This window comes from Pithys albifrons, chromosome 28, assembly GCF_047495875.1.
Source record: "Pithys albifrons albifrons isolate INPA30051 chromosome 28, PitAlb_v1, whole genome shotgun sequence".
NCBI lineage: Eukaryota > Metazoa > Chordata > Aves > Passeriformes > Thamnophilidae > Pithys > Pithys albifrons.
The window spans coordinates 117,551-141,661 of record NC_092485.1 but is presented as its reverse complement, the minus strand read 5'-3'; the positions used below and the strand labels follow the sequence as shown (position 1 = coordinate 141,661).

Genomic DNA, 24,111 nt, shown 5'->3' with positions numbered 1-24,111 from the left:
AACTCCCTGAAGGGAAGTTCTGTCCAGGTGGGGGTTGATCTCTTCTCCCAGGCACTCAGCAATAGGACAAGGGGGCACGATGGGCTCAAGCTCTGCCAGGGGAAATTGAAGATTGGAGATCAGAAAAGAATTCTTTGCAGTAGAGTGCTCAGGCATTGGAATGGGCTGCCCAGAGAGGGGGTGGATTCCCCATCCCTGAAGGTTTTTCAGCTGAGCTTGGCCGTGGCACTGAGTGCCATGATCTGGTAAAGGGACTGGAGTTGGACCAAGGGTTGGACTTGCTGATCTCGGAGGTCTTTTCCTACCCAGTCCATTCTGTGATTCTGTGATGTCCCACGGGTGTTAGTGAAGCTCCTCTGGCTCCGCCGGGGGGTGGTTCCTGTGCCTCTCCAGCCTCCTCCCTGCCCTTCTCCTGCACAGGGCGAGGACAAGACGTTCCGCAGGACCCCGTCGTGGCGCAAGCGGTTCCGGCCGCGGGACGTGCACAGCATCAACATGCTGAGCGGCTCGGCAGAGACCCTGCCCGCCGGGTTCCGTGTCACCAGCCTCGTGCCACTGCCACCCCCCACTGCCCCCACCAAGAAGATGCCCCCGGAAGGTGCGGCAGAGCTGGCTCTGAAGGGTGGTCTGTGCCAGGGAGGGGTGGGGGGATGAAGGGAGGGAGGGGAGGAAGGGAGAGGAAAAGGGAGAGGGAGAGGAGGAGGGAGAGAAAAGGAGAGGGAGAGAGAGGGAGAGGGAGAGAGGAGAGGGAGAGGGAGAGAGAAAAGGAGAGAAAAGGAGAGAAAAGGAGAGGGAGAGAGAAGGAGAGGGAGAGAAAAGGAGAGAAAAGGAGAGGGAGAGAAAGAGAAAAGGAGAGAGGGAAAGGGAGAGGGAGAATGAGAGCTCCCCCAAGGTGCTCAGTCCATGTGGCCCCTGAGCCACTGTCTGCTGTGTTTGTGTCAGGAGGGTTCTCTCACTCAGAGGGATTTCTTGCTTTGGAAGCACAAGGCCAAGGGAGAGTCTGAATTGGGGCATGAAGGGGGGATGTGTCACCCCAGGTTTGGCATCCAGGGCTGAGCCTGCTGGGGTGGCACTGGCACTGCCCTGGCCCAGGCACCCTGGTGTCACTGTCCCAAGCCACCAGCCACATCCCCAGTGGGGCAGAGGTGGCTTCAGCAGGCACAGAAATGAGTAGGAGAGTGACAGAAAACTGTATGTTCACCTTCCATCTCCAAACGCCAGAGACTCAGCTCTTCTCCTGCCCCCAGACTGGCCCAAACGTCACAGTTTCCCACCCAGCAGTTCAGGTCAAACCTTCTCCCCTCCATCCCTGAAAGCTGCAATTCCCCTTTGGAAAAGTAGAGTGAAAGCTGGGACAGAATCCCACCCAGGCAGGGGCAGCAGGGTGGTCATTGCCCAGGGGCAGGGGTGGCAAGAGGCCTTTTCCCAGACCCCCTGGCACCTTGGCATCATCAGAGCTGGCCAAGCCCTCCTCCTCCTCCTCCTTTCACCCTGATGCTGCTGAGTGAAGGTGGTTTTTTGGGGAAGCCAAGAACTGATTGCAGCAGTCACTAATTGCTTTGCTCTTTGGCTCCCTCCCAGTTGGTGCCTCGGGGTCCCCAAGGCTGGAAACCTCCACGGTCCGGACCTACTCCTGCTGAGGTGGAACCCCCAGCCCTGGGTAAGTGCCAGGAGACCTGGGAGCTGGGTGGGGGCACAGCAGTACCCAGGCTGCCCTCACCCAGCTCTGCCCCGGGTCTTGGGTTGAGCTGGCAAAGTGCCAACTGCCCAACACAGAGTCAGAACTTCCCTCCCACTAAGAAAAGGGGGAAAGGAAAAAAACTAGAAACTCAAACAAGGTTTATACTTAAACTAATTATATATATTTATACAGGAAAGAAAGAATTAAAAGGAAACTACAATATAACACAGACTTGTGTGTCTTGAGTTGAGCTGGCAAAATGCCAACTGCCCAACACAGAGTCAAAGCTTCTCTCCCCCTGCTGAGAAAAGGGAGAAAGGAAAAAAGCTACAAGCTCAAACAAAGTTTATACTTAAACTAATTATATATATTTAGGCAGAAAAGAGAGCATTAAAATTAAACAACAATATAACACACACTTACACAAGTTAGAAAGAACAAAAAAAATAACTCCCCACTCCACCATTCCCACTACAAATCACTCCAGAGAACTCAGTCCCCACAGACAGAGCCAAGCAGAGAGAAGGACTAAGAACAAACATTTTACTCCCCCAGGATAACATGGTGGGAAGGGGTGCTGGGCCTGGGCCTGCTGTCCCTCCTGGGACAGCACAGCGTGTCCTGCTGGGCCCACAGCTTGGAGGAACTGCCCGAGCCACTCCCACACTGGCTTTTATGTTTTGAGATGATGTTGGAATATGGTCTGGAATACCCTTGGCCAGCAGTGTCAGCCGGCCCGGCCCAGCCCAGCTCAAGTCAGCTGAGAGTCTCAGGCTCAGTCTGAAATCCAAAGCCTGAATTTAGGCCTAAACTGAGCTAAACCCTTAACACCTTGCCAGGGAGGGCCATGGGGACAGGGAGGACCATGGGGACAGGGAGGACCATGGGGACCTCAGTGGTGCTGCTGCCTGAGGCTCTGGGAGGACATGGGAGGGATGTTCAGCATCTGTCTGTTTGTCCATCCCTGGACAGACAAACCGCACGGGGTGGGGGTGAGGGGAGGCTGGTGAAGCACTCCCAGGATCCAGCTGTGCCAGGAGGATCCACTGCCCACCCAACCTGGGTTTGTGGGGGCACAGGGCAAGTGGAACCCTCTCCCTGATGGGCCCTTCCCTTTTTGTCCCTCAGCACATCCCTGCTCTCCACTGGGCCATGTTCTGGCTGCCCTGGAGGACAAGAGCCCAGCCTGTGCCAGCTCCTGGGCACAACCCTCCAGATGCCACAGACTTATTGCTCTGGACTGAAAAGGATCCTTCCCTCCTGCTTGTGAACCCACCTGTCCTCCCGTGGCTCCCACCTGTGGCCTGTCCACCCTCCTCTCCTCTCGCTGGCTGGGCCATGGAAGTGCTCCAGGTGCCATCCTGGCATGGCCAGGCTATAGATGTGTTCCAGGTGCCATCCTGGTGTGTCTGGGCCATGGATGTGTTCCAGGTGCCATCCTGGCATGGGCAGGCCATGGATGTGCTCCAGGTGCCATCCTGGTGTTTCTGGGTTATGGAAATGCTCCAGGTGCCATCCTGGCATGTGTTCCAGGTGCCATCCTGGCATGGCTGGGCCATGGATGTGCTCCAAATGCCATTCCAGTGCGGTGCCACCCAGCAGAGCCACAGAGATGCCCCACAAGTGGGCTGTGATGTTTTTGAACCCTTTCTCCTGCCTGGCTCACATTGCCAACACCCCATGGGCACCACACTGACTCTCCCAAGCCCTGGCCACTGGGGCTGCTGCTGCCCACAGGCCTTGAAGCCAAGGGTGATCCAGGCTCGTGCCAATCCTCCTGTGCTGGGGTGGGAGGGCATGGAGCTGCCCCCCGGGGGAACTGGGGCAGTGCCAGGGTTGGTGCTGGGTGGGGTGGAGTGTGGGGCCACCATGGGGGTGAGGAGGGCAGTGCCTGCCCAGTGCTGGGCAGACAAGGTGCTCATTTTGGTGCTGTCAGGTGCCCACAGGGCAGGGAGGCTGTGCCCACACAGCAGTGCCATGAGGGGCTGCGTGGGAAGGGCTGGAGCTGCCCTGTGTGGCTCAGTGCCAGCCAGGATGGTGCCACAGGGGAGGGGACACTCCTTGGGTGCCCCCAGAGCCCCCCAGGGCATGCCCACCCCTTCCCTGTGGGCACAGAGGAGGTGCCCTCCCTGCTGCGGGCAGGGCTCGATCCAGGAGGCTCCCAATGTCCCATCCCCCCCTAGGGTAGGATCTCTGTCTCCTCATGCCACGTTTGCCTTGTGTGGCCCCTGTTTCTGATGTGATATTTATTGATGGCTGGAATGACCTTATTAATTATCATGTGCTGTCTGGAAGTGCAATATCCGAGAGGCTCTACAGTCACAGCGTCTTCTTCGGTGTATGATTTGCCTAATTAAATATTTTTTTAATTTGAAGAGTCGGTGAGCCCTTTATATTGATGCCCCTTTTCTTTGGTCATATTATTGGTACTGCATGGACTCCAAACCCTGGACTGGGGCAGGAAAGGATGTATGTGTGTTCCAATAAACAGGATTTTAAAACACTGCTGGTTTGAGCCTTCTTTCTAGAGGCCAAATTAAAATTATGATGAGTTTTTACCTCCCTCGGGAGCTTTGGGGTCAGGGCTGAGCTTTTTCCAGGGTTGTTTCAAGTGTGGGACATCCAGTTCCCACCTGGATTTTCTGATACGGAAAACCCAGACTTGGGAATTGGGGGAGGCCCAACACAGAAGGGAATAGCAGGAAAGAAAAACCCTGAGCAGTGCAAACAAGAATGCCTTTATTTAAAAAACAACAAAAAATCCAAATAAGTTAGCAAAAATAATAATTAAGGAAAAAAACAAACCCTAAATGGCAACGGCACACAGTGTTCAGTAGAAAAGGGGCAGGCTCTGGGGCAGCACCCGCTGGGCACCAGCTGGGCACAGCCCTTGGTCGAGGAGCATCTTGGAGAGCATCAGCAAAGCCAACCCAGCACACACATTGGCCCCAAACCCCACCTGGCCCGTGCCAGGCGCTGCCAACACCCCACCTCGGAGGCAGGTGGTGCCAGCGGCGCAGCCCGCGGTGCCAGGGAGGGTGAACACGATTCCCAGCGGCTGGACCCTTCCAGAGTCTCATTCCCAGCCCATTCCCAGCGAGAAGAGCCCCTGGGGTTGGCACCAGCTCGGGGTTGGCACCGGCTCAGGGTTGGCCCCGTTCCTCCGGGAAGGTCACGGCCACGTCCTCCACGGCGATGCTCTCCACGATGGAGGACAGTGAGGAAAGGGTGGCATCCTGAGCCGTGTCCTCGGCCAGGAGGTGATCTGGGGACAGCGAAGGGGTGGTGACACCGCTGAGACAGGGATGCTGTGCTGGGGGGCAGCTCCTGGCTCTGGGGGGTCATGGTCTGTGGGGGTCATGGTCTAGTGGTGAATGTGGTGCTGTTGGTAACTGGACCTGATGATCTTGGAGGTGTTTTCCAATCATAATGATTTGGTGATTCTGGTCTATGATTCCATGACCTCGTGATCCCTCACGTGGCCAAAGCAGGACCTGCTCTCAGTTCCCACCATGGAGGAGGGGGAGTCCAACAAGGAGTGAAACTTTTGGACACTTTTTGAGTTCTATTCTCCAGTGGAAAATGAGATTCAAGTTTCTGCCTTCTGGGGAAAATAACAGGTGGATTTGACAGGGAAGGAGATAATTGTAATCATGGAAAAATGATCAGCAGCTGCAAAGGGGGTGAGGGGAGGGGAGGCCAGGACAGAAATACTGAAAGATCCTCAGCAACACTCAGAGACCCTCAGCAATGGAGCTGAGGAAAGAGGGGGAGTGGGGGGTGTTGGCTCAGTGATGCTCTGCCCCAGGGCTGTGGTGACCCCCACTGTTCCAGGGAGGCTGTGGGGTGGCACAGACTGGCAAGGAGGACTTTACCTGCAGGGTTGGTGCCAAACTCCAGCTGGCTGCTCCACTCGGGGCTGCAGGACGAGCTGCTGGATCCACACTCGCTGGTCACCTGTGAGGAGTGGAGATGCCAACCATGGGTCTGACCTCCTCCAGCCCAGCAGCCACCCCAAACCCACCCTGGGGTGCCAATCACCTCAGCAAAACACCCCTGTGGAAGTGGGCACTCCCCTCCACACCTGCACAGCAGTGGAGGAGCACTTGGGATCCCTGAGATCCACCAGGACAAGGGGATCCCTCAGCCATAAGGAGCACTCAAGATCCCTGGGATCCACCAGGACCAGGGGATTCCTGAACCATAAGGGCTGGAAAACAGCAGCTGGAGGAGCATTTGGGATCCACCAGGACAAGGAGATCCCTCAAACCTAAGGACTGGAAAACAGCTGGAGGAGCACTTGGGATCCACCAGGACAAGGTGATCCCCAAACCATAAGGAGCACTCAGGATCCCTGGGATCCACCATGACCAGGAGATCCCTGAACCATAAGGAGCACTCAGGATCCCTGAGATCCACCAGGACAAGGTGATCCCCGAACCATAAGGAGCACTCAGGATCCCTGGGATCCACCATGACCAGGAGATCCCTGAACCATAAGGAGCACTCAGGATCCCTGAGATCCACCAGGACAAGGTGATCCCCGAACCATAAGGAGCACTCAGGATCCCTGGGATCCACCATGACCAGGAGATCCCTGAACCATAAGGGTTGGAAAACCTCCTTTTGGGGTTGTGGACACAGAGAGATGGGTCATGTGCTCACTGCAGGTCAAAAGGTGTCTCTTTGCCCAGTGACTGCTGGAGATGGACAAATGTCCTTGGGCAAAACAAGCTTTTTGCTGCAAATCACCTCATCAGGCCCATAAAAAATGACTCTCTCGGACCATCCCGAGGGGATTCCCAGGGAAGAGCTCTTGGCAGTTTGATTTGTGGGTGTGGGGCTCAGTGGTGGCTTCAAGGAGAAGAGCTGACAGCCTGAAAAATGAGAGGGTTACTCAGCAGAGCTCTGAAGGAAGTTGTTGTGGAGCGTGTCTCCATCTGGGAGCGGATTCCAGCTCTGGTGAAACCTGGAATGTGACTTATGGGGGCAGCCCCAAGGCCCCAGCTCTTTGTAGCAGCCCAGAAACGGCCCTTTGGGTCTCCAGGCTCATGGCAGCCCAGGAGAATTCATCATTACTTGGATTTATTTCCCACTAAAGCAGGAAATTCTCGTGGTTGATTTTTTTCCCCTAAAAATATTGGCTTTTGTGTTAATATGTGACCCCCTGGATACACCTGGAAGAAGGGGAGGCTCAGAGCCACCAGATCCACCCAAATCAAAGTGGCTCCTGGGCGGTGGAAATTGGATTCTGGTGTCCAAGTGGACACTGAGAAGTCCCAAGGACGGAGCCTAAAAGCTTTTTCAGCCCTTTATTCAGCATCAGGTGGTGGGTTCTGGTCTGGTCCTTAAATCCCTCAGTCTGAAAGCAGATGAGTCTCTGGGAATCCCTTTCTGAGCATCTTATAAAGTCCTTCTGTATCTCTATCATTTATATCTATACCTAGGACTTTATCTGGCTATTTATATCTTTATCTGGTTATTTACATCTTTATCTCTATCTAGACATCCATATCTTTTATCCATACTGAGATATCCACATTTTTATGTCATTTATATCCATATCTGCATCATCTATATCTGTATCTGTGTCACCCAGATATAAATTATCTGTATCTGTAATCTGCTTAGATCTATATAATTTATATGTCTATCATATATCCAAGTATATCCATTTATAATCTATACCAATATTTATATAATCCATAACAATATTTATATAATCTATATATTTATGTCCTCTCTATATATTTATATCATCTATCTCTATTTATATAATCTATATCTAGCTATATATCCATATCTATACACTTTCATTTTTATGGTTTAGATTTTCACTCGTTTGTTTTTTCTGTTTTGTTTTGTTAATTTAATGTCATTATTTTATGCCGTGTTATATTATTAATTTCATTAATTTCAGTTTAATTTCATGTTATTGTGTTATCTCTCCCAAGCCCAGACACACGTGTCCCTTTGATTTCATTATTTTATGCCATGTTATATTTTTAATTTCATTTATTTCAGTTTAATGTCGTGTCCCTGTGTCGCCCCTCCCAAGCCCAGGCACACAGTGCCCAGCCCCATCCCACTGCACCCATTCCCAAGGGATAACCAGCTGGATCTCTGCTGCCCTGTGCCCACAGGCAGGTCCCTGTCCCCAGCCTTGTCCCCAGGGCTGGGGGGGCACTGCCCCCCAACAGGACCCAGAGCGTCTGGAGGGCCTCTGGTTTGGGTCACCCCATAGGGCAGCACCCCCATAGGGCAGCACCCCCGTAGAGAGTCACCCCCATAGGGCAGCACCCCCATAGGGCAGCACCCCCATAGGTCAGCACCCCCGTAGAGAGTCACCCCCGTAGAGAGTCACCCCCATAGGTCAGCACCCCCATAGGTCAGCACCCCCATAGGTCAGCACCCCCGTAGAGAGTCACCCCCGTAGAGAGTCACCCCCATAGGGCAGCACCCCCATAGGTCAGCACCCCCATAGGTCAGCACCCCCGTAGAGAGTCACCCCCGTAGAGAGTCACCCCCATAGGGCATCACCCCCATAGAGAGTCACCCCCATAGGGCAGCACCCCCATAGGGCAGCACCCCCATAGAGAGTCACCCCCATAGGGCAGCACCCCCATAGGGCAGCACCCCCATAGAGAGTCACCCCCATAGGGCAGGACCCCCATAGAGCAGCACCCCCATAGGGCAGCACCCCCATAGGGCAGCACCCCCATAGAGCAGCACCCCCATAGGGCAGCACCCCCATAGAGAGTCACCCCCATAGAGAGTTACCCCCATAGGGCAGCACCCCCATAGGGCATCACCCCCATAGGGCATCACCCCCATAGAGAGTCACCCCCATAGGGCAGCACCCCCATAGAGCAGCACCCCCATAGGGCAGCACCCCCATAGAGAGTCACCCCCATAGGGCAGCACCCCCATAGAGCAGCACCCCCATAGGGCAGCACCCCCATAGAGAGTCACCCCCATAGAGAGTTACCCCCATAGGGCAGCACCCCCATAGAGAGTCACCCCCATAGGGCAGCACCCCCATAGAGCAGCACCCCCATAGGTCAGCACCCCCATAGGTCAGCACCCCCATAGGGCAGCACCCCCATAGGGCGTCACCCCCATAGAGAGTCACCCCCATAGGGCAGCACCCCCATAGGGCAGCACCCCCATAGAGAGTCACCCCCATAGGTCAGCACCCCCATAGGGCAGCATCCCCATAGAGAGTCACCCCCATAGGGCAGCACCCCCATAGGGCAGCACCCCCATAGGGCAGCACCCCCATAGGGCAGCATCCCCATAGACAGTCACCCCCAGGACAATGTCCCCATAGAGTATCACTCCCCTACAGCATCACCCCCACAGAATGTCACCCCAAAATGGCATCACCCCCACATAGCATTGTGTCCACAGAGCCATCACTCCCCCGCAATGTCACCCCCACAGGGCATTGTCCCCACAGGCACCACCTTCAGAGAATGGCACCCTGAAATGGCATCACCCACATCAGGCATCACTCCCATAGAGCCTCACCTAAATAGCATCACCCCACAGAGCATTGTCCCATAGAGCATTACCCCCACAAATGTCACCCCCATAAGGGCATCACCCCCACAGGCCACTGTCACCCCCACAGAGTGTCACCCTCATAGGATATCACCCCCACAGACCACTGTCACCCCTACAGAGTGTCACCCCCATATGGCATAACCTCCACAGGGCATTGCCCCCATAGAGCATCACCCCACTGGGCAGTACCCCCATTGGGCAATATCCCCATAGAGCACCACTCCCATCCATGGGACATCACCCCATCAGGCATCACCCCCATTGGGCAGTATCCCCATAGAGCACCACCCCCATCCATGGGCCATCACCCCCTTTGGGCATCATCCCCATAGAATATGACCCCCCATCCAGCATCACCCCATTGGGCACCACCCCTATAGGGCATCACCCCCCTAGAGCATCATCCCCATCCAGCACCATCCCATGGGGCATCACCCCATTGGGCATCATCTCCAACAGACCATCATCCCCATCCACCATCACCCCACTGGGCTGCACCCCACAGAGCAACACCCCCCTAGAGCATCATCCCCATCCAGCACCATCCCACGGGGCATCACACCATTGGGCAGTACCCCCATAGGTCACCACCCCCATCCAGCATCACCCATTGGGCATCATCCCCAATAGACCATCACCCCCATCCAGCATCACCCCATTGGGCATCACCCCCACAGATCACCAGGCCCATCCAGCATCACCCATTGGGCAGTACCCCCATAGGTCACCACCCCCATCCAGCATCACCCCATTGGGCATCACCCCCACAGATCACCACCCCCATCCAGCATCACCCCATTGGACAGTACCGCCAGAGAGCAACACCTCCATAGATCCTCACCCCTACCCAGTATCACCCCAAGGGAAAGTACCCCCATAGATCATCAGCCCCATCCACCATCACCCTATTGGGCATCACCCCCATATTTCACCACCAAGAACCACCCCACCATCACCCCAAGGGGCATCATCCCCACAGGTCACCACCCCCATCCAGCATCACCCCATAGATCACCCCCCATCCACCATCACCCCAAGGGGCATCACCCCCCGTCGTGCTCAGCCCACGCCGGTCCTGCGGGTGCCCCCGGCCACTCACCGCGGGCTGTGGCGCTGCGGGGCCGAACCGCAGCTCCCGCTGCTCGCGCTCCTGCTGGTTGAGGGAGCTGAGCAGGCTCTGAAGCCGCTCGATGTACTGGATGGCACTGCGCAGGATCTCCACCTTGGGCAGCCGCTGGTTGGGGTTCAGGAGGGTGCTGCGCTTGAGCGCCTCGAACGCCTCGTTCACCTTCTTGAGCCGCCGCTTCTCCCTCAGCGTGGCCGCGCGTCGCCGGTCCATGGACACCGTTTTCCTCTTGCACACCTTGCACGCCCAGGGCAGGCACTGCCCGGGGCAGTGCTCGCCCAGTGCCGAGTCCTTCTCCTCCAAAGCCACCCTGCCCTCGGGGCACAGGGGCACCTCGGCCCGCTCGGGGAATGCAGCTGCTTCGTAGCCCGGCAAGCGGGAGCCCAGGAAATTCTCGCCGTCGTAAAACCTCTGCTCCGGGAAGAAGTAAGGGTTGGTCTCGAAGAGCTCCATGGGCGCTCGGGGGGCTCCGGGACGTGCGTGTGGCTCGGGGGCTGCTGCTCCTGCTCCCCACGCCAACTGCTCGGTGCCATTTAAACCCCGGCGCTGGCATTAAATCACGGAGATAAATATAGAAAAACCCCAAGGAAACCTGAGCCCACCCTAAGCTGCTGCCTCGCATCAAAACTTGTCCGTCTGATTTCATGTGCTCTCCCCACGGGGATTACAGTGCCCGGCGCTGGGGGGGCTGGCACGGCAAGGGGGCGGTTCGCCCACCCCCTGAACGAGGGCTTTGTGTGAGCCCAGGGTGCCACTGGAATGCCAGCGCCCCCCCCCCCCCCCCCCCGGAATTCCTGCGGCATCTGGTCCCTTCAGTTACGGTGGGGCTGGGGGAGCCCTTCGTGGCCAGGGCACCTTCGTGCTGCCCCCTCAGCCCCCTGGCACCCCGGATCTGTGTCTGTCCTGCCGTCAGACCCCACACTGGCACCGCATCTCCCGCCTTTCCCATGTCCCGATCCCGCTCTGCCCCATATTCCCCATGGCCCCATCCTGCCGGTGCCCTGATCCCACTTGTGCTGAGGCCACGGGGAAGAGCAGGAATCCAGTGCTGGGAGGGACATCCCAGTGCAGGGAGCACTCCCAGTCCTGCCCAGTCCTCGGGGACACCCTTGTCCCTGCAGCACCTGCCCTGTGCCCGCTGCTGTGCCTGCTGCCTGTCCTGCAGGGATGAAGCAGGCAGGAGCAGGCAGGATGGTGCCAGGCCCAACCTTTTCTCCACCATGGCCTTCTGAGGGTGCCTGGCCAAGTCCCTTGTCATATTTTTGTCACAAAATCCACAGTCGTGGCTTCTCCCATGACCCAGACTCAAAGGACACCTTCTCCCATGTGTCTCCAGAAGATCCTGGCTGGGCTGGGCCTCCTCCAGCCCTGGCCCTGCCTCATCCCACCTGGTCTCTGTATTTGGGGATAACCAAAGCCCCAGTGCCATCCTGGCACACCCTTTTCCCGGAAAAGACACACTGGTGCCACATTCCTGATGGGAAACTGAGGCACGAGCAGCAGCAGCAGTGGCATGGGTGGGATTTTAACCCATGCCCAGCCCTCCTCTGCTAATTCCAGCCACTTGACCACATCTCTCCAGCCTTGTCTTTAATTCAGAGGAGATTTTTTTTTCCCATCAGAAACCATCTCCCATCTCCTCCTATTCCTGCTTCAGGCCAGATTCCAGCCGAGGGATCGGTCAGTGGAAAGAATGTCAGCAAAGTACAGGGCCAACCCTACCGGGATTTTCCTTCTCCAAATCCCCCCTCCCTGGAGAGGCTGTGCCACAGCACATTCCCTGTGCCTGACACCAACACCCTCACTCACTTTGGGTCCATTCCTGGCCTTTTTGGAACCCACCAGGATACTCCTCTCTCTGGGTAGTGATTTCTTTGGGTCCAGGAGCTTTACAACATCTGATTTCAGCTCCCCCGAGGTCCCAGCCCTGGGGATTTGCTGTCCCCACGCTTTTAATATCTGTGAACATCTACACTAAGGAAATCAGGACCCACAGCCTCGAGGTTCACCCTTGGCAGAGCCCCTGGGGTCCTCTGGGTCAACCAAAACCCAAAACACTCAGGAAGGCAAGAAATCAGAGCATCAGCTTGAGCCCTGCCTAAGGTAAAAGCATGAAATCAGTTGGAAAGAGGCAGGGCTGATCCCTCAGAAGGAGCAGAGGAGCCCATGGCAGGTGTGAAGGTGTTAGGAGGGCCCAAGGGCTTCACATCAGCTTCTCATCCTCATGGGAAGAAGCCGAACTTGCTCATGAGGGCATTTGTTGGTGGCAGTTCTGGTGGGCATGGCCTTGGTGAGCCCCTCGAGCTGCAGGAGGGTCCCTGGGCAAGGGGAGCCTGCAGGACCACCCTGGTGCCACCACATAAATGGGCTTTTATGAACTGCAGGAGGTGTTTGGAGACTGAGGGACATGGCAGTGACATAACGGGGCACGTGTTGGACTGCACAAGGGAGAGGTTAAGCATTTAGCACTTCATAAACAGGAGCAGGCACGGGGTGTCACCGTGTCCCCAGCCAGGAGAAGCAGGTTCAGCCACACCCCACGGGCCACCAAGGCCACTGTGTGTCCCCATGGCTTGGTGGGCAGAAGAGTGAGGAGGCAGCTCAGTGGGAAAGGTCACCCAGAGCCAGTGTGTGATGGGGACTGGGGAAAAGGCACCCCACTGGGGTGGCAGCCCCAGCACCTGCACCTGCTCCACTTCCTTCTAGGGATCTTACCCACGCTGCCCACGCTGCCCACGCTGCCCCGGGAGCTGGGATAACGCTGTGCCTGCCCAGCTGCAGCTCCGCTCCTCCACCAGTCCCTCTGTGCCAAGGCTGACACCAGCCCTGGGCACGGCGGGCTCTGTGGGTCCAGCAGGCTCATCCCGGTGGGTACCAAATCGGGGATAACTGTCGGGCGAGCTCCTGGGGGGCTCCCACCACGATCCTCCCCACCCTGGGCACCCCACAAAGACACCTGCGGGGAGAGGAGGCGTCCGTGCGCGGTGCTGCGGGTGCCCGGGGAGCTGTAGGCGGTGCCCGGGGGCGCTCGGAGCCGGCGGGGGATTAGGGGTGTGCTGCCGGCTGTCAGGTTAGCCCGTGATGGATGGCACCGGCTGGGAGGCAGCACAAAGGCCGCGCTGTGCGAGCGCCGGGCAGAACGTGCTGCCATCCGTCACGGGCTGCCCTTCCCCCGGTCACCCCGCCGGGCACGGACGGACACGAGGCCCCGGCTAAAAATACCCTCCCATTGAGAAAATCCCGGCCGGGAGGGTTTGTCCTTGCTCCGCCGGGGCAGATCCCCGGGCCGGGGCAGCTCCAGGAGCGGGGACACCGGATGGCACCCCCGGGATGCCCTTTCTTCCCTCGTGGTCTGGATTTGCTGAGTTTTAGGGGTGCGCTGGGGGTGTTGTAGCCTGGTGAGCGTTTCCGGGAGGGCACAGAGCAGTAACCAGAGCGCTGTGCCTGTTCCGCGCCCGGAACACACTGGTTGCACGTCCCTGCCGTCCAGCGCAGTCCCTGACCCAGAGGAGGAGTGGTGGGCATGGATCTGGTCCTCTCCCTCTCCAGAAAGGGTGGGAAGAGCTGGTTTTAGGGGCTGGGGTGCCCAAAGCAACATCTGCATCCCCTGGTGTGGGCACCATCCCTAACGGGGAGGAAGGCTGGGGCTGGCCAGGACCCAGCTGGGATCATCCCACCGGGATTCCAGTCCCACCGGGATTTCAGTCCCACCAAAGTGACACTTCCAGCCGGACCCATCCCCCCGGGCATCCCCCTGTATCCCGTGCCCCCTCTCGCTATCCAGGCTCCCCGACACCCCTTCCTGCCGCCGTGACAAGTCGTAACATATTCGGGAGCAGCTGCAGGCGGGAGGGAGATGCCTGGCCCCGTCCCCGAGGAATGCGGAGCGGAGCCCTCCTCCGACGCGCGGGATTTCCGACGTGCCTGCCCGCGGAGATTTGGGACGGCGACAGCTGCTGGCCCGGGCTGGGGCCACGGCACGGCCTCCCCGCTCAGCCCCAGCTTGGCACTGCCACGTCTCATCCTGTCGGGAATTCGAGTTGGTGTGGGGTGCAGCCCGTGGGGAGACGTGGGATGCCATGAAGGATGATGTCCTGCCACGGGAAATGATGTCCTGCCACGGGGAATGATGTCCTGCCACAGGGGACAATGTCCTGCCATGGGGGACAATGACCCACCACCCAGTCCAGTGACCATACTGGGTGCCCTGACCCACCAGTTTCCAGGATCCCAGTCTCAGGACCAAACCAAATGTCCCAACTGACTCCCAGTCCACTGACCATACTGGGTGGCTCTGACACAACATCCTGTCCCAGTCCAGTGACCACAGTGGTGCCCTTACCTACCATCCTGACCCACCACCCCATCCCAGTCCAGTGACCACACTGGGTGCCCTGACCCTCCATCCTCTCCCAGTCCAGTGACCACACTGGGTGCCCTGACCTCCCTGCTTTCCCCCACTGACTGGGAGATGCTCTGCCCCACTGCCAGCACCCAAGCCCCCTGTGTTTGTGCCCCACCATGGCCTCCCTCTCTCCATGCCCCCATGGCCTGGGCACGACCTTTCCCTGTCCCAGCCCTGAACTGCAGCTGGAGGGGGAACTCACCCAGCAGGACCCCCAGAAATGAATCCCACAGTGGGTTTCCCTTCTGGAACGCCCCCATGCCAGGGGTATCTCTGCCTACTCCACCACCCCCTGCCTGGTGGCACTGGCCAGGCTGTTCCCACATGTGCCACAGGGGCCTGGGTTTGCCAACAAGGGGCTGTTTTCCCTGGAGTGGGAGAGTCTGGTTGGGGGACAGGTGGGTGTTTGGAGGAAGCCCCATGAATGTGAGGGATTCAGCAGCGACATGTGGTGGCCATTTGACCCCCGAGAGGGACAGCTGTCCTGGCAGGGGGATGGCACAGGGCCCGGGGATGGGACCTGGGGACAGCAGTGTCCCTGGGCATGGGACAGCCCTGGGATGGGATGCCTGGGATGACACAGGGAGGGGGCTGGGAGGAAACTGGTGCCTGCCAGCCAGGTCTCCTGGGTGAGTGCCCATCATCTTGTCCCCATGGTGGCCATCTCCCCATGGTTGTCCCCATAGTGGGCAATGCTCCATCTCCACCGTGGTCTGATCTGGGACCACCCCAAGTGACAGCAACTTTTGGCACAAGGAGTGGTGACCCCGCCATGGAGGGGTGACTCAGAGACCCGAGCAGGGAGGTTTGTGGCAATTTTGTGGCTTCAGGATGGAATTCCCAAGAGGAGAAGGGGCAGCAGCCCCTCCCCGGGGCATCCCGGAAAAACAGGACCCCAGGGAGGGGCTCCAGCCCTTCCGGAGGGGCCTCACCCTGTGCATTCCCCTGGCAGAGGTGGAGCCTCAGGGCTCGATGCCCCCCAGGATGGTTTCCCCCTCCCCAGGGTGTCTCAGCAATGCCCCGACTCCCACTCGCGTGCCCAGCTGTCCCTCCCAGCATGTGCTGTGGGGACCGGCAAAGCTGCCGGAGGATAATCGCGACCCGGGGCCGGGCAGGAACAGCTCGACCCCAGGGGGGTCCCCGGGTCACCCCGGAGGGGATTTCCTGAGTCCAACAAACCCCTGGAGCTGGACCAGAGCCTGGGAAGGGGAGAACCAGGAGGAGGAGGAAGGGCTGGGAGGGGGGAAGGCTGGAGGGGTTTGGTGTAGGGAGCAGAAACCAGGGGGATGTTTTTGGGACTTCCATTGCAGGGGATCAAACTCCTTCCAGCCCATCTCAGCCACTGAGGAAATGTAATCTCTGCCTGCCTGGGAGGGAAAATGCCTGGAAAGAGCAGTTCTTGAAGCCAGGAGGTTGTGAACAAGGATAAACCTTGGCTGGGTCACCTGAGAGTCCTGGTCTGTGCAGGAGGGAGGGCAGGAGCAAAACGGGAGGAATAGAGGAGGGATGTACAGGGATACACAGGGATGCACAGGGATGCAGGAGGGATGCAGGAGGGATGCAGGAGGGATGCAGGAGGGATGGACAGGGATGCAGGAGGGATGGACAGGGGTGCTGGAGGGATGCAGGAGGGATGTAGGAGGGATGCAGGAGGGATGCAGGAGGGATGTAAGAGGGAAGCAGAAAGGATGCAGGAGGGATGGACAGGGGTGCTGGAGGAATGCAGGAGGGATGGACAGGGGTGCTGGAGGGGTGCTGGAGGGATGCAGGAGGGATGCAGGAGGGATGCAGGAGGGATGCAGGAGGGATGTAGGAGGGATGCAGGAAGGATGCAGGAGGGATGCAGGAGGGACACAGGAGGGATGCAGGAGGAATGTAAGAGGGAAGCAGAAAGGATGCAGAAGGGATGGACAGGGATGCAGGAAGGATGGACAGGGGTGCTGGAGGGATGCAGGAGGGATGGACAGGGGTGCTGGAGGGATGCAGGAGGGATGGACAGGGATGCAGGAGGGATGTAGGAGGGATGCAGGAAGGATGCAGGAGGGATGCAGGAGGGACACAGGAGGGATGCAGGAGGAATGTAAGAGGGAAGCAGAAAGGATGCAGAAGGGATGGACAGGGATGCAGGAAGGATGGACAGGGGTGCTGGAGGGATGCAGGAGGGATGGACAGGGGTGCTGGAGGGATGCAGGAGGGATGGACAGGGGTGCTGGAGGGATGCAGGAGGGATGAACAGGGGTGCTGGAGGGATGCAGGAGGGATGTAGGAGGGATGCAGGAGGGATGCAGGAGGGATGCAGCAACCCTCAGCCGCCGCGGCTGGACGGGAGAGGGCACCAGCAGCCCGGTTATCCACAGCCGAACCCGGATTGAGGGATGCCAACGCCGAGTCAGAGCCCCAAATCCCCTCAGATCCCCTTGAACCACTTTTTTTTTTTTGGGCGGGGGGAGAGCAGGGCGGGGGGCAAACCACGCACACACCTCCCTTGGAGGATCCGGGGTGCGGCCCCAGACCTTCTTCAGGGGCTGAGAAGGGGGACCAGGACCTGGAAAGCCGCGGGGTGTCCCCTTTGTATCCATTTCTCCACCAGGGATGAGTCCAGCAATTTATTTCCGAGCTCCCCAGGGGAGAACATCTCGCCGTTTGTTTTTTCCCGCGGCGTGATGAGCCCAGCAGGTGCTTTTCCTGCCCGACAGCCGAAAATAGCTCCCAGGGCTTGGCTTCCTGCAGTTCCTGCCCCTGTCCCAGTTCCCTCCTTCACCTTCTGGGCCAAAACATCCCAGCAGGGGGAGGGGAGGCTCCGGGGAAGTGGGGGGATTTCCTGGAAATGCTTTTCTTTGCGTTTTCTTGCTCATCTGGAGTTGAAATTGTCCCGGAGAAGGAAGTTTTTCACCTCAGCTCTTAGAGCCACACTTGCCCTCGAATTTGTTTTGTGGAGCAGCTCAGCTTTTCACTCCATTGGGAGGGACAGGAAGGTGATTTCAGGGGTCTCCCCCTATTTCTTCTGCAGGAGAAATACATTATTATTAATATTTCCATTCATTCTGTTTCTCCTCTGTCCCTCCCAGGATGCTCTTGAGCAGTGTCTCTGTCCCGTCTGGTCCCTTTGGTCCCATGGATTGAATTGCTTTTGGGGAGTGAAATGTCTGGGAGAGGGGAAAGCTGAGCCTCTCCTCTCCTGGAATTCACGTTGGTCTGTGCCTTTCCAGGATTATTTTCTTAGGGAGGTGAAGCTGGGAGCCCCTGGGGCTGGACAGGTCCCTTGTCCTCAGGAAGGGCCCCTGATGTGCATCTGGGGCTGTTCCTCGATTTTTCTTTCCTGGGCTCTGGCTCCCTTTTAATCCCAGGGGATCCGTGGAGGTGCCACCTCAGAGCCCCCTGTGGTATATTGGGAAGTTATTTTGGTTTCACCCTCTTTCATCCCCATGGGAAAACACAAGGGATGGGCACAGGGCGAGGAGGCTCCTTCTCTGCTCCATCACCACGTGCCCACCCTGGATGGAGCAGATGGGCAGGGATGGCAATCGCTGCTTCAGCCAGGGCTGTTCATGGCAAAGGGCTGATCCTGGGTGTGGAGAGAGGAAATGTGGGACCTTCAGAGCCTCTGGCAGAGGTCTGTGCCCTTCAACCCCAGCCTTTCCCAGCCAGGCATTGCCCCCATCGCCCCTCGCCCCTCCTCAGCTCCCCCAGAGCCAGGAGAGCATCTGGGGGGTCCAAACACCCCAAAACCTGCAGCCCCCCAGCTGTAAACCCCCACAGATAGAATCACTGATAGAATCACAGAATGGATTGGGTAGGAAAAGACCTCCGAGATCATCAAGTCCAACCCTTGGTCCAACTCCAGTCCCTTTACCAGATCATGGCACTCAGTGCCACGGCCAAGCTCAGCTGAAAAACCTCCAGGGATGGGGAATCCACCCCCTCTCTGGGCAGCCCATTCCAATGCCTGAGCACTCTCTCTGCAAAGAATTTTTTCCTGCTCTCCAACTTCAATTTCCCCTGGCAGAGCTTGAGCCCATTGTGCCCCCTTGTCCTATTGCTGAGTGTCTGGGAGAAGAGACCAACCCCCACCTGGCCAGAACTTCCCTTCAGGGAGTTCCAGACAGGGCTGAGGTCACCTCTGAGCCTCCTCTTCTCCAGGCTGAACACCCCCAGCTCCCTCAGCCTCTCCCCACAGCACTTGTGCTCCAGTCCCTTCTCCAGCCTCGTTGCTCTTCTCAGCTGGGTTGAAAGAGACCTCTGAGATCATCAAGTGCAACCCTTGATCCAACCCCACTGTGATCACCAGCCCATGGGTCAGGGTTAGGGTTGGGCATGGAATGACATGGGCTGATGATCACAGTGAGGTTGGATCAAGACATGGTGGATTCTCTGTCCCTGGAGGTGTTTCAGAGGACACTCAGTGCCACATCCAGTCCCTTCTCCAGCCTTGTTGCTCTTCTCTGGCCCCGCTCCAGCCCCTCAATGTCTTTCCTCAACTGAGGGGCCCAGAACTGAACACAACACTCAAGGTGTGGCCTCCCCAAGGCAGAGTCCAGGGGAAGGGTCACTGCCCTGGGCCTGCTGGCCACGCTAATCCTGATCCAGGGTGGGTCCCGACTTCTCCATCCCCTCCCCCCGTGGTCACAAATTCCCCCCCTGAGCCCCAAACTGGGTCTCAACCCCAAATCCCAAACCCCACGCACGGGGGCAGAGGGTGCAGAGGCAGCGGGAGGTGCCGTGTCTGGCCGAGCTCCTGGCACGGGACTGGCGGCCCCGCGTCCCGAGTAAGGGGCCAGCTGTGGGAATGTCGCTGTGAGCGATGTCACATGTCCCTCTGCAGCGTCACCGACCCCGAGCGGCCTCTCCCCGGGGATCGGGGCTGCGAGGCTGTTTTTGCCGCCGCTCAGGCGGTTCTGGGGGTGTTTGTGCCGCCCCAGGGCGACGGGGGAAGGATTCCAGCTGGGAGACAGAGGAGCAGGGACGTGGAGGATCCTTTCTAAGGAATTTTCCGTGTTTTCAATAGGAATCTGTAGGTTTAGGTGCGTGGGAAGGGTTGGACCAGCTTTTCCTGCAGTATAGAGGACCTGCCCCGTGAATTGCCGTCCTGATTTCATTTCTGGGTATAAAAAAAAATCGTCTTAGATTGGTTGAAAGGCGATGATTGGGGCGGCAGCAGGAGCGAGGTGGGGGAAGAGCTTTCCCCGTGGAGGGTGGGATGTGTTTGAGTCTGTGAGTGTCTGAGTGGGGAAAAAAAAAGACTCTCTGAGCACATCGGGAGCTGTAACGACAGCTGGAAGCTGAAAACAGGGAATTTAAAACCAGAAATATGGGACATATTTCTAAAGGGAGAAATCCAGGCTCGGGGAGCAGCAGGGTGGGTTCTCTTTATGCCCTTCCTGAGGGGGCACCTCTCCATCCTCCCCGCGGGGGCACCGATCCAGCCCAGCTCGGTCCTCCTCGACCTTGTCCCTCTGTCCCTGTCACTCCTTCACCCCAAATCCTGATTTCCCACCACCTCTGTGGAGCACAGGGAGGGAAGGGCAGGTGCCCCCATGCCACCACAATCCCATGTTTGGAACTGGTCCTGGTACCTGCTTTTTCCCCAAAGATCCATCAGAAAACGATTTTACACCTCAGAGCTCCCCCGGGCGAAGCAGTTCCTCTCTCTCGCACCTCGCGGCAAAGCAGAACTCACAGATTCACATTTTTCCTTTTACAGTTTCCACCCTCCCTGCCTGTTTTTAAATTATTTTTCCCTTTTCCTTTGCTGGGAAGTCGCCGTTTCGCTCCAGCCTTTGCCCCAGAAAGGTCTGTCATCACTGCTGGGTGTTGTAGAGCTCTCACCCTCTGCGAGTACCAGCGGGCACCATCCTGCCCTTCCACGGGTTATTTCAGCTGCAAAGACAGGCCAAACAGCGCCGCGTCTGTTTAAGGGGTGCGGGCAAAGGGGTTTGAGCGCCCTCCAAAGCGCTTTGCGGGGTCGGAGCGGTTTAACCCCCTCCTGACCCTCCGCCTGACTCGGTATCGCCCCCGGGGCTCGTCCGAGGTTAAAATAACCCCTGTGGTATTTTGGGAAGCAGTGAAAGGGGAAGGGGCCCGGGCTGGGTGTGGGGGCACCCTCTGCGGCCCCGGGGATGGGGCCAGACCTCTGCCCCACCCGTCAGCGCTGCCAAGGACGGCGCTGGCACGGGAAGTGTTTGCTGTTCGTGCCGTGATGGCTCAGCACTTTCTCCCCGGCAGGGAAGAACAGAAGCCCATTGGCAACGTGCTGTGCCAAGGCACCCGGCCTGGCTGCGGGGCAGCTTCTGTGGGCAACACCTGGCTGTCATCTGGCAGGGTTTGGCCCCTGTGGGCACTGCGTGGGAACCTGCAGGGCCGTGGGTGTGGCATCTGTCGGGCACAGAGGGATGTCCTTGTGCCAGCACGGTGCTGAGTGACCACGGGCGCCCTTGGCACAGAGGCAGTGCTGCCAACCTACCCTCGAGCCCGCCTGGGTGGCAGGGATGGGATGTGCTGGGTTGGGAGGGTGAGGGCAGTGCCCTTCCCTCATTCCCCCTCTGGGATTTGCTGGTTTATATCATCTCCCAGGAGTTTTTGCTCTGCTGTGTCATTGCTGTTGAGGACCTGCTGCCAAGCTCAGGTGGGGTGGCACCACTCTACAAGAGCTCAGTGCCCCTTGCTCCCCAAACAGCTTCCCAGGGCTGTGTATCCCATTAAATGGAAGAGAAACTGGGCACAGGTCGTGGCATGAGGTGTCCAGGTGGCACATGGCACAGGCAGAGGGGTGGCCCCAGGGCTGGTGGTGGAATGGGCAGAGCTCCACAGCATCTCAGCAGTGCAGAGGCCTCCTTGGAAAAACTCTGGGATTATCCTTTGTTTGCTCCTTCTATTTTTGCCTTGTGCCATCTTGTGTGGACCCACCAGGCCGTGGCATTGGGGTGGTCACTTGTCCTAATTAATGTCCCACAGAGACGTCAGCCCTGTGCTGTTGGCACAAGCCACTGTCCTAATTAACTTTCCTAATTGAGGTCCCTTTGCATGACCAGAAAGGATGGTTCCAATGATGGAAGAGGTGGAGAAACCCTCAACTTCTTGCCCTGAGTGCTTGGGATGGCATCAGGGAGCTGCTCTTGGTGTAGATAAACTGAGGCAGGAGGTGGGAAAAGCTCCAACCTCAAAGACAGGCCGGGAGGACGGGTGGGAATGAGAAATGAGCTCCCCACGCCCTGACTTGACTCCCTGTCACACCATTTCTCAGCTGCTGTGGAGCCCCAAGGGCACAGTTTGGTGTTGCCAGCTGGGCAGGGTGGGCGGGCTCAGCCGGCCCTGGCACACCAAACCCTCCACCGTGTCCCGCTGGCACCGTGCCAGGCACCAACCATCCCCTCCTGCCACAGCCACGGGCTGGCCTGTCCCCACCTCGTGCCTGTCCCCCCTCTTTGTCCTCCTTCATCCCATCTCTCCTCCAGTGCCAGGAATGGCAATGGGGATTTATTGTCATCCAACGATTCTTTGGGGTCATCACAACCCATCGCAGCTCTTGGGCAGTTTTCCCCTTCCAAGAATTCTTCTCTCTCCTTCTTTTCCCCAGCAAGAACGTGTAAAACCTGAATAACCTTCTCAGGGCTGGATGTTCAGCAGAAAATCTCTTTTCATGGCTGTTTGAGGGATCCCTGGCACTCTCTGGGCACATCCCCAGCCTGGTGCCCAGGAGGACGTGTGGACAATGCCATGTCCACCAGGAACAGGCTGTGCTCCATCACCAGCAGCATTTGGGCCACTCCACCTTTGCAGCCTTGTCCTAATCCCTGGCACACCTTGCTTGGCCTGGTGGGAGAGCTGGGACCACCCCTCTCTGTGCCAGGCTCCCCCCTGGCAGCTCATTTTTGGCATAACACGGGGTTTTCTTTTAGGGGTGCTGCTAAAATTAAGCTCACAGGGGCACGAGTCCAGGCAGGGCGAGCAAACTGCAACTCCACAGAGGAAAAGGAGTGGTTTTAATCTCTGTTCGGGAGATTTGCATACAATTAGGCCGGGCCCTGCCTGCCTTTGCTTCCGCATTGCTCACCCGTGAGGAACCTGCCGCTTTTCCTGCTCTGCTTTTCCAGAGGCTGATTGCGAGGACACCCACCCTGGTGGGCGAGGGGGCTCTCTGGGGATGCCCTTGCCACCCTCAGAACACCATGCTGAGCGCCCTCCGCCCTCCCGTTCCCTCCGGATTTCGGGATTGAGCCGGAGGGGGGCAGCGGCTCCCCGCGGAGCCGGAGGTGTGAGGAGATGCTGTGGGATGCAAACGCTCCCAGAAATAGCTCGCTGTTTACAGCAGCCCTCTGGCCTACGCTTATTTTTCTCTCTGCAGAGCAAACAGATCGTTCAGACGCAGCCAGGCTCACCTGCCCCTGTCACTGGCACTGCCCGGTGCCCAGAGGTGGCACAAAGCCACAGTGCCTGGGCAGCCCCGGGATGCTCGGAGCCCCCAGCCCTGTGCCCTTGGAGGAGGGCACGGAGCCCACGGGGCACCAGCCGGTGGAAAATCACCTCTGGTCGGTGATGGCCCCATCCCTGCAGCGGGTGAGGGAGCAGAGGGTGAGGGTCAGATCCAGCTGCTGGGACATCTGTCCCCAAGGCAGAGCAGAGCAGGAGGGGACAACTCCAGCCCCGAGTGTCACCAGAGGAAGGAGAAAGGAAAGGAAGAGGCACAGATGGGGGTTGGCAGAGCCTCCTGTCCCCACACCTGAGCTCGGGGCTGGTCCAGCTCCTGTTCCTGCTGCGCTCGGAGGAACCAGCCCCGCTCCTGGGGAGGGAATCGTGCAGGCTGAGCCTTGTGGGTTCCCGGAGTTCCTGGAGGGCTTGGCTGGGTCAGATGGAGCCCCCAGACCCATTGTCTCTGCGCTGCCCGGCCCGGGGTAGGGGATGGACTTTGAGGGTGATCATTTGCCCAAACTTCTCCCAGGACCTCAAACAGTACCTGGTTCGGCCCCACCACCAGTTTGGGGGCACCGTTCCTGCACCTCCCGCCCTGTCCAGACAGCCCCTACTCCAGCACACACAGACCCTGGCAAGTGGTGCAGCCCCCCAGCACCCAGGTGTGCCCTTCGAAGGGTGAAGGGGCTTCAGGGCTCGTCCCCGCCCACCCCAGCAGGGATTTGGGGTAAGGCATTGCCACCCACCGCCCGGGCGAGCACCCCAGGCCGTTCTGGTCTCAGCTGGGGTCCCGACCCCGCTGCCCCGGGGGGGGATGATGGGTCGGGTCCTCGCCCACCCCGAGCACACGCTCTGCCTCCGCCCTCCCCTCCCCGCTCCGCTCCTCTGCTCACACCCGACCTCAAAAACCGGTTTTAGCGCTAAATC

The 24,111-nt window shown here is 58.3% G+C and overlaps 2 protein-coding genes across 3 annotated transcripts in view; one reads left to right on the top strand and one right to left on the bottom strand.

Moving 5' to 3' along the window:
* PPFIA4 (PTPRF interacting protein alpha 4) overlaps positions 1-4,177 on the top strand; it is a 75,878-nt gene extending 71,701 nt beyond the window's left edge. For both annotated transcript variants that reach the window (XM_071578721.1, XM_071578720.1), the window contains 3 exons: positions 421-598; positions 1,582-1,660; positions 2,810-4,177. In XM_071578721.1, the coding sequence (XP_071434822.1) occupies positions 421-598; positions 1,582-1,640 (237 nt within the window). In that variant the 3' untranslated portion in view covers positions 1,641-1,660; positions 2,810-4,177. The remainder of the gene's footprint in view (positions 1-420; positions 599-1,581; positions 1,661-2,809) is intronic.
* A 647-nt stretch (positions 4,178-4,824) lies between these two features.
* MYOG (myogenin) lies at positions 4,825-10,826 on the bottom strand. The gene is made up of 3 exons (XM_071578416.1): positions 10,347-10,826; positions 5,557-5,638; positions 4,825-4,946 (listed from the first exon to the last, which is right to left on the bottom strand). The coding sequence occupies exons 1-3, from the start codon at positions 10,824-10,826 to the stop codon at positions 4,825-4,827; spliced, it is 684 nt and encodes a 227-aa protein (XP_071434517.1).
* Positions 10,827-24,111: the final 13,285 nt, after the last annotated feature.